General features: G+C 45.4%; 1 protein-coding gene across 1 annotated transcript in view; it reads right to left on the bottom strand.

The window, feature by feature from the left end:
• Positions 1 to 6,321: 6,321 nt before the first annotated feature.
• NECTIN4 (nectin cell adhesion molecule 4) overlaps positions 6,322 to 15,959 on the bottom strand; it is a 120,838-nt gene continuing 111,200 nt past the window's right edge. The window contains exons 6-9 of the mRNA XM_054999725.1: positions 15,322 to 15,469; positions 14,732 to 14,810; positions 12,141 to 12,302; positions 6,322 to 9,885 (exon numbers count right to left, since the gene is read on the bottom strand). Coding sequence (XP_054855700.1) covers positions 9,622 to 9,885; positions 12,141 to 12,302; positions 14,732 to 14,810; positions 15,322 to 15,469 — 653 coding nt within the window. The 3' untranslated portion in view covers positions 6,322 to 9,621. The remainder of the gene's footprint in view (positions 9,886 to 12,140; positions 12,303 to 14,731; positions 14,811 to 15,321; positions 15,470 to 15,959) is intronic.

Raw genomic sequence — 15,959 nt, forward strand, 5'->3', positions numbered from 1 at the left:
TCTAAGGAGAAGGAGATCCCCCACCTGATCTCTGGCTGAAGTCCACCATTGCCATCTGGAAGGCTGAAGGTCTGAACAAAGAGTTTCTGTACACACGACTCCTGTGCATGTGTTTGTCAAGTGTTGGGAGATGCAATGTTAGCTGGGAAGTGTAGTTTTGAAAGACAGAGCCGGCGGAGATTGCTCTGGAGGGGGAGGACTCTCACTCAGCCCTCCGCTGCCTCTGGTGTGCCAGACTGTCTCCCTTTCCAGAGCTTTTATCCTGCCATCCTCGCTGCTTAAAACTTTGAATTAACCGATCCTCGGCAGGACAAAGACTCCGGAAGGGGAGATGCCAGAGCCAGTGGAGGGCAATGAGAGAATCCATCTCCTCCAGAGCAATCTCCAACAGCTCTGTCATTTAAAACTACATTTGCTGGCTATTGCATCTCCTGACACGTGAAGAACACGTGTCAAAAGTATTGTGTAGAAAGACTCTTAGACAACAAGTTAATGGCAAGTTTTTAGACCTTTGTAACTTCTGAGCTAGAGAGCCTGCCTTAGAATAAGATCAGCTAGGGCATGTACAGTGCGAGGGGCAGGGGAATTGTATGTTTTCCACCATTCTTTCAGATTTCTTACTCAGTCTATTGCTGTGCTGACACATTTGATTTCTGTGTATGTTTTGTGCCGTCAAATTGCTTCTGACTTACTGGGCGTCTATGAATGAACAACCTCTGAAACGTTCTGTCATTAAGAGCCTTGCTGAGATCTTGCAAACTGAAAGCCGTGGCTTGCTTTATTGAGTCAAGTCATCCCATTATGGGTCTTCCTCTTTTCCTACTGCCTTCCACCTTTCCTAGCATTATTGTCTTTTCCAGTGAGCCCTGTCTTTTCATGATGTGACCAAAGGATGATGCTGATAGTTGTTCTCTGTACCACACAGTCATCCACCGATGGAACATACTTGTGAAAAAAAGTGCCTGGAAGAAGGGGGCATTCAGGCCTCTACCCTGTGGAACGGCCTGGCTGAAGAGGTCAAGGAGAGCCCCCCACTCTCCTGGCTTTCCACAAACGATGCAAAACCAAATTATTCAAAAAGGCTTTTTACTCAGATAAGAGGGAAGTAGTATAGGGAGGGGGGCGGTCTCAGATGCTTTGCTAATGAGTTAGGGACCATAGACTTCACCACTATGTTGTCTTGCATATTATCTGTTGCTTTGAATATGTACTCCTATATACTACCTGTGCTTCATGTTATCTAATGTCAGTCCTAGAACTGATTATGTTCTGTTTCAGCAATTCTTCAACCCTGAATTGGATCCTTGTTAATGCTATGTCTTTGTAAACTCCTATGACATTGTTTATGGATACTATATGGAAATGTCCTTGACACTGTATGGAAATGTCCTTGATACAGATTATATTAATCTCACACTATGTAATCCGCCTTGAGTCTCTGAGAAAGGCAGGCTATGAATGACATAAATGACATATCACTAATTCCCCACTGGTGTGCAAGTACCGTAAACCATCCCTGTGGTAACCAGGCACTGGGTAGCAGGCAACACCGACACAAGGTGTGGCCTTATAACAGCAACATAGGGAAGTTGGGAGCATTGCTCCTCTCATTTGGTAATTCCTACCAAGGCGGGTTGGTGGTAGTTGACCTAAAAGAGGGAGAGAGAATCTCTCCAAGGATCAGGAAAGCTGGGATAGTGGCATGTTGCAGGTGGAAACTTGGGCTGCCGTTGGTGCCTAGATACCTTGGAGGACAGGACAGAGTGGAGCCTGCAGGTTAGTCGAGCTGTTCCACCATAGGATCAAAAGTACTTCTTTGCAGTGTTTTATCAATGAGCATGCACGCATTGACAAAGTGGGAGGAAACCACAAATGAACGGCACACCAACCAACAGCACATGCATGGTGCTGTATACCAAATTTAGAAATGAAAAATGGAACATTGGTGCATCAGGTGGTCCGTTTTGGAAACAAAAGAGGGTAATTGGGAATTCCAAAATCCAGAGAGAGATTTAGATGACCATTTCCTCACAAGGAATGTTGGCCCTGTTGGAGCTGCCTCCACTCACTTGGGAAAGTCAGAAAGAATAAAGCAATCCCGAATTAGTGAAATTGCTATCTAGACTTAGAGCCTGGAGACAATTCATCAAGGAGATGTACAAGTCCATCCAAAAACAAAGTCCTGGGGTGCCAAAGGTGCAATTTATTTACAAAAACCAGCAGTGCAGGTAACACCAGACAAGGCTCCCCCAGTCCCTTCCTATACACAGAAATACACTTAACAGGACATAAACATGTACTCATGGACAAACACATGGGTAGAAGTTCTATATACATGGACATTTACAAATCATACAAGGACCTGGGCAGGGGGTGGGTGGGAGAGAGGACAGTCCTGGAGCAATCTACACAAACTGTTCACAAACTTTTTGGAATACAAAAAAAATTAAGTCAATAACAAACAATGATAATACAGTTAAAAGCACAGAAGAGCTAGAATATGTTCGTTTCTCAAACTCCTCCATTTTGATGTAAGCAGAAGAAATGCATCCTTGGGGAGGGGAGGGAATGGCTGTGAGGTCTGTTGAGCAGAAATCACAGCAAAGTCTTTGGCCTGCCTGCATTTCTTATAGATCAAGTAAATTAAGTCGCGTCTGCCAACTTGACTGTTTGGGATACGATCCTCAGTGTTTCTTCAAATCCCCAGTAAGCTTTGAAGATCCCTGGGCATTGCTAGGCAAAGCTATGGCCTCTCGGCCCAGCCTTTCTCACTGTGTTGTGGTTATCGCAGCCATCTCATAAGAGAAATCAATTAATCATAAGTGTTCTTCAGTGCAATTCTTTATTCAATGCAATCTTCAGTGCAATCTTTATTCAAAAGGGCTTACCCACGGGTAAGTCTCTGTAGGATTGCAGCCTTACAGTGCATGCCTTAAGCGCGCATGCTCAGAAGCAAAACCCATTGAGTTCGATCCCTAGCGCTTGGGACTGCAACCTCAGTCAATTAACCACAGGTAAGCTTGCATAGGAATAAAATTATAATTTAGAATGAATAAAAAGCGCCTTGTTTTTCGATGATACAGGCTTATCATAGAAGAGTTATCCCTTCTGTGTGAAAGGGATAACTTCTCTGTTTTAAGATGGTATATATGTTAATTTGGAAAGCTCACCTAGAGCATTGGGTGTGTTCATTTGTTAGCGTGCCACCTTAAGAATTCCATGATGATTTCATGTGATCTTTTTGGCCTATGGCAATTCAAATGTTTGCATTGTGATGCCAGGAAAGAGGCTTTTAATATCTATTGGCCAGGTACTGGTTGGGTTCTAAATCATCTCACCATTTGCAACAATCAACACTTGGGGCAAGTACTCTTGCAAGACCAGTCAGGAATGTGCTAAACATTTTTTCCTTTGTGTAAGAGAAGGTGAAATGTCTCTTCTAAGATGGAGCCTGCTACCTCGTGATGTAAGTAGTTATGGTAAAAAATAATTAAAAATATTAACCGGGGGGCATCTCTGTAATCAATCAAAAGATTGTAATCAAGTAATTACCCTGATTGATTGGCTAAATGCTGCCTTAATTGCCATGAAGATTAAACAAGATAGGAATTGAAATAATGAAAATGGTATTTAATAACTAAGTGAGGCTTTTGGCGTGGAAGTCTTTAACTGTTACATTGATTAGAAAACACGGAGGTTATGTCTACCCCACAAACATGAACTCCTTTAATAGTCCTTTACTCTCTGCAGGGAACTGTACTTCTATTAAAGGTGTGTGCGTGCATGTGAGGATGCACTAAAAATCTGAAGCAAAAAATTCTCAGGATCTTTACTAAACTACAATTCCCAGGATCCTTTGGGACGATTATACTGGTATAAGACCAATATGAGTCTGTAGTGTAGACATGGGCTGCTTCCACACACATTGGATAATCCACTTTCAATATGCTTTAGTGAACATTTGTAACTGCTTTTCCATGTGTGGAACAAAAAATCCACTTCTAAAGGATAACTAAAGTGCATTGAAAGTGCATTATTCAACGTGTGTGGAAACGGCCCAGGCCAATGCCAATGCTAATAATCACTCCACTGAGGCCTTGTTAAGACACACAGCAGAATGAAGTGGCAGACTTCTGAGGTGGTAAAATGGGTTGAACCACTCAAAAGTGCAGGAAGGGGTGCACTAGGAGGTAAAAAGTTATGAAAAAGGCCCCAACTGTAGGGTTGACAAGTCCCTTTACCCTCCCGGTGGGAGGGGGAACCCAGCACACACCTTTTTAATTCTCTTCACGTGCGCTCTCCCACCACCAATGTCACGATAGGCACGGGAGCACTCCCTCACTCTGCGTGGGGCCGATTCTCAAAGAATCGGCAGGCCCCAAATAAAGTGTGGGAACACTCTTATGGGCGGCACAGCGATGTCACTTCCGAAAGTGACATCATTGTGTCTGCTGAGATTGCACGCTCTGCACATGTTCCCAGGATACCTACCGGGGGGCAGGTGATCTCCGGGTGGCTCTAAACCACCCACCGGTCGCCAGCAACTGGCAGGCAATCTCGTAAACCGCCAGGAGATTGCCCACTACTGACAGACACCTGGAATCTCTACCCACCTGCACTATAGTAGAGGGAGGGAATGAGGAAGAGGGCCTGGACCTAGCCCTGTCCCTGGCCAACAGGTGAGGGGCAGAGCAGGCTTGCTGCAAGCCTTTTCACTGACAGAGTGATGACTATGGAACAAACTTCACTGGGAGGCCAGTCTGTGCTGCCTTGACATTTTTTCCTGTCAGCATTTGTTTAACAGTTAAGTTTATTCAGTGCTGCCTTTTTTGAGATTCTTTGTCTGGTTTCTGGTCGGCTTTAGGTGTTATTTTTTTAAAAATAAAATTTTCTCCGTCACTACTTGAAATGACCTTTCAACGCTATTGTGAAATTTGTATTTGCACTATTTATATTTTATGCTGTTGAACTTTCTTCTTTTGCTGCTGCTGCTATTTTTATCGGCTCGTTTAAAAACTTTTATTGGAGTTTGCTGCCTTGGACTTGGAAATGGAGGAAGTATAAAAATGTTTTAAATGACAGAGATAAAAGATAAGGTCAGATGAATAGATTTAAAAGATTAGGTAGGTACGGAGATATAAAATTATATACAAGATTAAAAAATTAAAAGGGGAACCATGGTGCAGACTGCATTAGAAAATTCTTGAATTTGAAAAGGATGGAGGCATATCAGTGCAACGTTTCTAAGCTACTTTATTTTGTACTTTGGTCCTTGGTAAAGGTGATTTAAATTTGCTTCAATATCTATACTCAATTTAGAAGGAAATCCACCACACAGTGAGATTCTGGCTCAAATTAAGACATTCCTGTTGCCCAGGATTTTGGGGAACTACGTATGAGAAGGATAAAGTCATTAGACTTTGCCAACCTCCTAGTGGAGCCTGGAGACCTCCCGAAATTACAGCTTATCTCAATTTTTTTTTGGAGAAAATGGCTGTTTCCACATGGCTTACCTTGTTCCGGAAAACAGTGAACTCTCGCGAGAAGACGCTGTTATCGCATCTTCTCGCGTGATAACAGCATCTTCTCGCGAGATTTTGTGAGAGATTTCGCTGTTTTCCGGAACAAGGTAAGCCGTGTGGAAACAGCCAAGGGCTGCTTTGGAGGGTGAACTCAATAGCATCACATCCCACTGAGTTACCTCCCCAAATTCTGTCCTCTCCAGGCTCCACCCCCAACCCTAGAGGTCAGCCACCCATACTTGAGATGTGGCTGAGGCTGTAAAGAAGTGCTCACTCGTTTTTGTGAAAAAACTGTAAAAGGAACATTTTGGGCTGTCCCTCAGGCCACTGGAGATAGCAGCAATAAGGTAGATGCATAGTTGCACTATGCTAAGGATGTAGAGTTCCTCAGTTGCAGTGTGTGGATAGCGAAGCTTTAGAAAAACTGCTTTGCGTTAATCTCCTTTGGACTCCCTTAATCCGTGACTGACAAGCTATAGTATCAAGACTGCTGCACCTAGGCCAATTTTGCATTCTTGAAGAAAATTCCCCCCGCCCTTTCCCAGGTTGTAGGATCGCCAGGCTTCAGCCTTTGAAGTTTCAGAGTTTTAACCTTCTCAGAGCCAAGCTACAAGTGACGGCTTACACAGGTTGAACACTTGTCAGCTTCCCTCAAGTTTTGATGGGAAATGTAGGCATCCTGGTCTTGCAGCTGTAATGGAGAGCCAAGCTGTAAAACCAGGATGCCTACATTTCCCATCAAAACTTGAGGGAAGCTGACAAGTGTCCAACCTGTGTAAGCCGTCACTTGTAGCTTGGCTCTCAGAGGAAGGAGTGAAATCTCCAAGTGTGCACCCAGAATATTGTCTGCTCGACATAATGTCTATTGCTGTTCACTCAGCCCCTATGTTTATCCCTCCTCCTCAGGCACTACCAGGCACAGTGAGGTTCTTCCTGTAATTGGCCAGGTGCCACCCTCCGCCCCGCTAGGCTCCACCCCTATCCCACCAGGCTACATATGAGGAGACCCGGCAAACCCCACCAGTTTTCATTGACTTTTCAAGTAAGAGCTGCCCTTCAGGATACCAAGAATAGCTGCAAATAATACACAAATAAAACATAGCATAGTGACAAATGTTAACAAATTTTTAAAAAATACATACATATAGCTAACACTTGCAGGCCCAGAGGGAGTGTGAGAACAGCCTAAATAGGAATGCCACAGAGGTGGATTGCGTAGAGAGTTTTGGCTCTCATGTTGTCCAAAACAAGTCTATCCTTGGACAGCATGAGCAGAAGACAGATACTTCCAGTGATGCAACTGGCAGCCATCTTGAGGGGGAAAAATCACCTCATGTTAGCACAAGTCCTAGGGCATCATGGGAATTGACTCAAGACTTGAGGAAACCGTTTGGAAAGAGCCTTTAAGTGTGCAAGGATCAGCTGCTACAAACTTTTGATGGATCTCTTGCCCAAGTCACCTGGAAATGCTGTTTGTTAAGAACCAGCAGAAATGGCTGGCTTTTTTTAAACACACCCACATGGTCTGATCACTAAGTGCCTAGGTTGTGCTTGAAACCACCAACCAGTGTCTCCTAGTTTTTTGGGGGGGGGGGGAGAGACTTTATCAAGTACTAAGCCTTGATCCTATTTCAACTCTCAAAGTCTCACCATTTTTGTAAAAAAGCCATTTGAACTAAGAGGTGGAATATTTCTTGTGCGGGACTGGTTGCAATGGACTGTGAAATTTGAGGAGGGGGTCAGCTTGACTGAGAAGGACTAATGGACAGTCCACACGTACATTTCATCACTCCTCATACATTGTCTTGTAATCCTTACAACAGCACCTGTAAGGTAGGCCAGTATTATTATCCCCATACTGTTGTTGAGGTTTTCTGAGAGAGAAGCTTGCCTCAGACCACCTAGATAGTCCACTATAGAGGTGAGATCCAAACTACTGATTTTCTGACTCGTCTTAGCCATTGCACAACATCAGCTGCCAGCGAAAGGACTTAATCAACTCAAGTACCAAACTGCACAGATCAAACTTCATATCCCTGCCACGCACCTGGCATTTTCAATGGTGGCACTTCACACATTCAGCTGGAGTCAATGAAGAAAGATGAATAATCAGGCCACAGGTGCGCACCTGTGTGCAATACCGTCCCTTTAAAATCAAGCGTCCCACACACATATGAAGCTGCTACATAACAAGTTGGACTGTTGGTTCATCTAGCCCAGTGTCGTCCACTCTGACTGAGAGCAGTTCTCCAGCTCACCAGGCAGTGGAAGATATTTCCTAAGCACCAGGGACCTGAGCTTCTTTAACTGCAGATACCAGGAACTGAGGCTTGTGCAATTGAAGTAGATGCGCTACCCATGAGCCATGGCCCCTTCCCAGTAACCCTATGAAACTGCCTCGTACCTTTGGTCCACTTAACTCAGTACCTAGTCTGACTGGAAGATCCTTTCTCAGCTATGATATCCTTTATTTGGAGATACCTCAAACTGGAGAATCCGATGACTTCTCTGTGCAAAATACATATTCTCCCGCAGCCATAGTCTCTCCAAACCCTTTCCTTTGGGGCAGGTGCCTATACGAGCAGCTCCCACTGCAGCAGCTCCTATGGATCTTTGCATCAGCAGATAAACCATCATAGATCAAGCACCACCGCAACATTGTGCTTCACCCCACGTCCGCATAAACACCACAAAAACTTTTCAAAAGGAGTCCTTTCATATATTCAGCTACAGTCTAACGAGTGTGTCGCAGTCAAGTGATTACCTGGGTTTGTAAACTGGTTCTAAAATCATCCTGCTTGAGACAGAGAGAGGAATGATACATAGCATAAAAAACTCAAACGTTCTGTATGTATCATATAAAGGACTGAGATGCAGCAATTCCCCTTTGCCTTCAGCGTTACATGCAGGGATTCATTTCTGTTGTTTTCCTTTGTCTCTGGAGATTCATGCAAAAAACCCCAAAACCCTGCCCAGTATCAGCATACTCTCTTCCTATTCCCTTCTTTAATCTACATGCCCCCCCCCCAAAAACCCTGCCAGTACATCTGAACTTTAGTTGGCCAATTTGACATGATGGCACCAATCTTCCCTCTCTGTCACAAAAGCAGGGCTGCATGACTTCTCCAACATGGGCCAATTTGGACTTTTATTTACAAGATGGGAGCTACAGCTTGTAAAACTTTAGCACTCAAACCCATAAGGCATGCTTGTTTTTCCATCAGGCAGAGGAAACACACCATCACAGGGTCATCTACATAAGAATAAGGATGGGAAAGGATACTGACTTATGGGAGCCAGGGATCCTACCCACAGTGGCTTCCCACACCACAAAATCAAGCTGTATTGAAGACTCTCCTTCAAAGAGCAGTTGATTCATAGCTGAGAGGGCGGTCTTGAGAGTTGACTTATGCTCATAATTTCTGTGCTCTTAAAAACACTTTAAATCAGGTCTCTCTCTCTCATGTATCAGACTTTTCCTTTAAAGTTTTTTTTTATAACCACCTTCTGGATTTCTAGTTGTTGTCCACAACCATTGAGAGCTATGGAATTTTCCTAATAATAAAATAATAATCATAGTAATGTTAAAAAAGACACCAACGTTTCACGGTTCCCATCCCTGAGCCCAGAAAAACTACCTTGCAACATAACCAAGTGGGGCACCCCTGCCTGGCAGCTTGCTTAGAACCGCTTGTCTCGAATGTTCGGATTTCTTTTCGGACAGCATCCAGGCATTGTAAGAGTCCAGCAGGAGTCAGTGAAGAAGTTTCCCCCGGGGGTTTCTGACAGCCATCAGCACTGCTGCGAGACTGGCTGTCTCTGTCCTCCTGCTCCCACCGCAGGATAGGAGAGGATCTGCCAAATGCAGCAAAGGCTTTGGAGAGAGATTGGGGCAAGGGGAAGGAGAAAGGACATTAAGGCCTACAAAGAAATCCCAGCGTCTTGGTGTTGCAGGCAGGCTTGTGAGTGGCTCAGAAGGAGATTTTCCTCAGTCTTAAGGACTGCTTGCTCCCTTACCAAGGGGAGACACCAGCAGGCAATTGGGAAAAGAGGGTTCAGTGCTTTGCCGGTTCCCGGAATTCCTTAGCCAGGACAAATGTCACACCAAGTGTCCTCGGCCATTGATGTAGATGCCATTGGTGGTGGGTTTAGCTCTGAGGGTGCCATTCTCTTGGACAAAGTGAGTCATGGCCTGTTTGATGTTATTTTCACCGTCCCGCTCTTCCTCCTCCTCCTTTTCCTTCTCCTTCTCCATCCTGTTCTCCTGGATAGGGGTGGGTGGCGGCGGCGGCATCTCAGTCTGAGTCTCAATTTCCCGCACTGTTGACAAAGTAGAGTAGCTGCGTCCTCCCTCATCCTCTCCCTGAGCAGAGAAAGACATGAAGTGAGTTTGGTTGCTTTGCTAGCGATTATGCAGTGGGTGGAGCTAAGGGGCACTCTGATAGTCAATGCCAGCCATAAAAGTGGAAGGGTATTATTTAGATAACCAATTTGATTAATCGGTTCAAAGTCTTTGGAAGGACTAAAAAGATATGTCCAGTTAATCGAGCAGCAGATTTTTTAAAAAAGTGATCTTATTAATTTTAGAAGAGGCATTCCTCCCAAACAAGATGGAATTTTTTGTGACCACTGTCCTAAAATTCCACAATTGAATTACTAAGTAAAGAAGTCTCTCTTTCTGTCTGTCCTGAACCTACTGCCAATCAATTTCACTGGATGCCTCCAAATTCCAGTAATAACAACAACAACAACATTCGATTTATATACCGCCCTTCAGGACAACTTAATGCCCATTCAGAGCAGTTTACAAAGTATGTCATTATTATTCCCACAACAAACACCCTGTGGGGTGGGTGGGGCTGAGAGAGCTAGAAGCTGTGACTGACCCAAGGTCACCCAGTGGGCTTCAAGTGGAGGAGTGGGGAATCAAACCTGGCACTCCAGATTAGAGTCCTGTGCTCTTAACCACTACACTAAACTGGCTATGGGAAAGGGAGAAAAAGCTCTTTCTATTCACTTGCTCCACCCCATATATCATCTAACATGTCCTCCTTTAGTTGTCATCTTTCTAATAACCAGGGACATGATAGAGGTCTTCTGGTATGATGCTTTATACAAGACATACATGAGCTATCTAAAAGCCAAACAAAATGGTTTCTTCTTCAGAGCTAATGCACTAATGAAAACTCGTATCATTATTAATCTTCAATTTTATGACACCCTCCTGTGGTGGATCTAATGTTGCATCTCTGCAGGCATGAGGACTTCTGCCCATGAAGAGCAACTTTCATTGCTTTTCCCTCTTGGGGAAGCCTGAAACAGCCCTCCAAATCCTGCTCTTTCTCTGTGTCAAGGTCTCCAGCTTGCCCACCTGTAAGGCACCTGTCTTCCTTCAGACCGGACAGGCAGGTAACTGGGCCTGTCTTTTGGGATCCAGTATGGTGTAGTGGTTAGAGTAGCAGACCAGGCCCAGGAAGATCTGGATTCAGAGTTCCTCTCTGCAATGAAGCAGATGGGCTTAGTTTGAATCCATTGTCATCAGGCTAACCTACCTCACTGAGTTGTTGTGAAGGTAAATAGGATAGAACTGTGTATGCAGCTGTAAACTCTGTGTAGGAAAGGTAGGGTTAAAAAATGCAAGAAGTGAAAGAGAAGGAGAGCGAAACTTGCTCCCTTCTGTATGTGCTGTTTAGGCCATTTTTACACTGCTTACCAGCCAGAGAACATCGCGCCAAGCTCCCAGAACGACAGCATCTTCCTGGTGCGATTTCGTGCGAGAACTGCAGTTCTCACGCAAAATTGTGCCAGGAAGACGCTGTCATTCCGGGAGCTTGGCACGGTGTTCCGTGGCTGGTAAGCAGTGTGAAAACAGCCATAGTAAAACATGTGGGGACTTGTTATACCATTGACCTCCGGCAGATGTCTGTATATTCTACAATTACTAGCAATTCTGGCAGTGGAGTTAAGGATTCCTGAAAGGGCCATATTAGTGAGGAGTCTGAATACTTAGGTTAGAAAACTACTCTAACTGGGGCCCATTGTCAGGATATCTGTGCTAAGAACTAGGCTAGAGGAAAATCAATGTAGATCAGGCAGAATATAACATGTAGCCAAATATGTTAAAGTTATATTAAATATTGATTCACGTTATCACATTAAAATAGGAGCCCTGAGATTTCCTGGTGTCAGCCAAAGGCAGCAGCAGGTTTTGATTTATTTATTTAGACATTTATATCCCACATTTCTCTTCAATCAGGACCCAAAATCCACTTAAAACATCACTCTCTCCTCCTCTATTTGGTCTTCACAACAACCCTGTGAGGTAGGCTCAGCTGAGAAAAAAAACAAGTGGCCCATGGTCACTCAGCAAGCTTCCACATCCCAGTATGGATTCCAACTTGGGTCTCCTCCAGATCATAGTCTCTCCTCCTTGTAAAATTCATCTCCTCATTGCAAAATCCACAATGCCATGCTAGCTCTCCGATTAACACTGTGTTGAGGAACTGCATATAATATTTGCATAATTTTACTGATATGGTATGCTGAAATTTCAGAGCAGGGGCCCTCTCTCCCCTGATACAGCCCAGAGCACTCACGACGACTGCATCACCCACTCACCATGACTGAGCACAGGCTGGTTTCGCGCATGCTTTCTGCCCGGAAGCTCCCTTGCCGACTATCCCGACATAAGCTGTCCCCTCGCAGGCTTTCTCGACACAAGCTATCCCCACGAAAGCTGCCCTGCCGGCTCTCAGACCTCAAGGGAAGATTTTCTTCCATCTGAACGACAGAACGAGGTGGTAGCGGATAGAGAGAATAACGAGAAACCAGAATCAGTTGCCTTTCCTGCAGTGTGCAGAATGCCTTGAGGAGGACATATTGCTTTCTACTAGGTCTGATCGTACAGCTCAGTAATGCCTCTTCTGATTGGCAGCTTCTCAGCGTGGGTCTTTCCGAATGCCCGCTACCCAAAAGCCATTAACTAGAGATGCCGGTGATCTTGTGGACTCCTTTTACCACTGAACAACTCGTGACACATGATTATACTGAATCAGACAACTAGTTCATCTCACTTAGGGGCCTCTACTCTGACAGGCATCAGCTTTTTAAGGCCTTCCTCAGCTAGGGATCCCATTCCCCTGGTGGGGGCAGGGGATCCCCCGCTTTCGCCCTCTGTCCCACCGCCTCCACTTACCTGGCCGGCGGGGGGAGGAAGGCATAGGAATGGGCCTCCTGGACCCACTCCCAGGGTGGCACAACAACATCACTGACATCACACTGCCCTGAGAGCACTCCCACACTTCACCACAGGCCAATTTGGGCCTCAAACGGGCCAAATTGGGCCCGTTTGAGGCCCAAATCGGCCTGCTGTGAAGCATGCGAGTACTCCTGCACCTGCGGTGATGTCACCAGAAGTGCCTTCACCGGAAATGATGTCATCACGCAGCCACAGGACCAGGCAAGAAGAAAGTAAGAGCCAGGTCTTCCCCCATCCCGCTGGGAGTGTAAGGGGACCTGGCAACCGTATTCTCAGCCCTCCTATCTGAGAGCTCTTTCTAAATAGGAGTTTTCAGAGACGGAACCCCAGGCCATTGGCATGCGTAGCATATGGTACATCACCTCCAATACTATGATGTTAGCATTACCTCATTGTTAAGTATTAAAGAACAGTCTTAATGTATATATGAAGCTGGTTAATACCAAGTCAGACAGCTGGTCCATCTAATAATAATAACAACATTCGATTTATATACCGCCCTTCAGGACAATTGAATGCCCATTCAGAGCGGGTTACAAAGTATGTTATTATTATCCCCACAACAATCACCCTGTGAGGTGGGTGGGGTTGAGAGAGCTCCTAGAAGCTGTGACTGACCCAAGGTCACTCAGCTGGCTTCAAGTAGAGGAATCAAACCCAGTTCTCCATATTAGAGCCCCGTGCTCTTAACCACCACACCAAACTGGCTCAGCCCAGGATTGTTTACGCTGACTGGAAGCCACCAGCCTAAGGCCTCAGTCAGGGAGGAGAGATCTTCCTTGCTATCTGCTAGAACCTGCTATCTAAATTTTTTCATTGGAGAGACTGAGAAACTGAACTTGAGACGGGCAAGCAAAACAGGTGTTGTCACTAAGCTATGGACCCTCTCTGCTGATATTTAGTCAGCCCTACCTTCAAAAGTTCCAGGTTCACAAACTCTGGAAGACAGATGCTAGCTCTGTATGAATTTTCTCACAGGGAAACCCCACACTCATCTCTCTGGCCTGGGTCAGAGAGGTTGGCCCAGGTCAGAGAAAGTGACTTGTTCATTCACATTTTCCCACTTCCCTCCTCCAGGGGGTGCTGAAGGGCTGCCACAGCTCATGAAGAGAGAGGTACTGTACAAAGAAAAACATTTGTGGAGCTCTGATCTATCGATTGTAATTAGCTATAATGGGCAAATGGAGCTTCCATGATCAGAGGCAGTATATCTCCAAGTTCCAGGTGTTGGGAGGAAAACTCTAGGATACTTCACTCAGAGATTGTAGAATTCATTGTCACGGGATATAAAAATGGCCATTAGTTTTGATGGATTTAGAAAAGGATTGGACAAATTCATGAAGGATAGATTGATCAGTGGTTATTAGCCATGATGCCTAAATGGAACTCCCCTATTTCAGAGGCAATATAAGCCTCTGAATTCCAGTAAATGGGGGAAATAACCAGGGCAGGCTATGGCTTCTGCTCAGTTTGTAGGCCTTCCTGGGACATCTGGCTGGCCACTGTTTCAAAATGGACACTGAGCTAAATGAAAGAATAATCTGACCCAGTCCAGAAGGACAGATTCAAGGACTGCAGCCTTGAAACCCTGTTTTTGGGCTACCACTGGTGGCCTAATTCAATCACAGAGTCCTCTTGTTCTTAACTTGCTAGGCAGAAGCAATTCTTTCTCCTTGCCTTTGCAAAAATTTTCCATTGCAAAATTCATGTCTCTCCTTCCTTGTAGGGTTGCCAACATCCAGGTGGAGCCTGGAGATCTCCCAGAATTACAACAGATTCCCAGACTATAGCGATCAGTTCCCTGGAGAAAATAGCAGCTTCAGAGGGCTGACTCTATGGCATTATACACTGTTGAGATCCCTCCGCTCTTCAAACCCCGCCCTCCCACGCCTCACCCCCAAATCTCCAGGAATTTCCCAACCCAGAGTTGGCAACCCTAGTCAGTCCTCACCTGGTTTCGCGTGTCAGTGCTGTGGCTTGAATGGAGGCGCCGTATTGAATTTTCCCGCGTTAAAGTCAGCTCCTCTTCACTGCGAAAGACAAGGAGAGGAAAAACTAAGATGAAACCTTTCCTTCCCAAAGCTTGATGGGAAGTCCTTTCGTGGCACCAAACCATTTATACTGGTGGTATTCAGGTCTTAGGATTTGACCTGAAAATTCAAGATTTATTCTACTCAAGGCCTACAGGGGAGAAGAAAACCTCAGAGGAATAAGGTACTCTCTCATTGGCTTGAGAGCTTTTCTGATTCACTACACACACACACACATGCACACACACACAGACAGTCTATCAGGATACACTGATGGGAAGCCAGTTCCTTTCCTGACCAACCCTGTGTCATTCTCTGCCCCCCACAGGACCCTCTATTCTCTACCCTTCCCACAACACACCACCCCTTAGAAAGACTCCTTCCATTCCCTTCACCCAGCAGGCACCACTATGCCCTCCCACCAAAGCATGACGATATGCCAATAAATGCATAAGAAGTTTCAGTTTTATGGGGGAGAGGCACAAGCCCGGCCCCAACTCCCGTCACTTACTATTTCTCTGTGATCCGTTTGGTTTTCCTTCGGTGGTAGCAGGTCATGAAGACGACCACCAGGACGAGCAAGCCCAGGAGAACAAAGGCAATGGCGCCTGCTCCTATCATGGAGACTGAGATGACGTCCACTTGCTTGGCCTGGTTCTCTGTTGGAAAGACAGGAGGAGAAACTGGCTGGGTGGGGCCACTAGGCACTGGGACCACCTTGGGCTTCTCTGCATGAGCTTGGAAAGTGCCACCGAAACACTTTTGGCAAGAGTTTGCATACGGATTTGTCAAGGAGGGAATGCTCACATGAACACACAAGAAGTTGCCCTATACTGAGTCAGACCATCAGACCATGAAGGTCAGTATTGTCTACTCGGACTGCCAGCAGCTCTCCAGGGTCTCCGGTGAAGATTGTTCACATCTCCTGCTGCCTGGTCATTTTAACCAAAGATGGCTCTTTTGCGACAATCGCAAAGCCAGCATCCCCCACCCTACAGTTTTTCATGCATTCAACTTTTGCAAAGGGGAGGACGAATGTACAATGAATTAAATAAAAAGGTACATACGGGGATTTAAAAATAAAAATAGTCTGAGGCAGAGAACTCCATCAACATCCGATTTGTGATCAGCACGTCTGTCAAATGGGAA

Source organism: Eublepharis macularius, chromosome 1 (assembly GCF_028583425.1).
Source record: "Eublepharis macularius isolate TG4126 chromosome 1, MPM_Emac_v1.0, whole genome shotgun sequence".
Taxonomy (NCBI): Eukaryota; Metazoa; Chordata; class Lepidosauria; order Squamata; family Eublepharidae; genus Eublepharis; species Eublepharis macularius.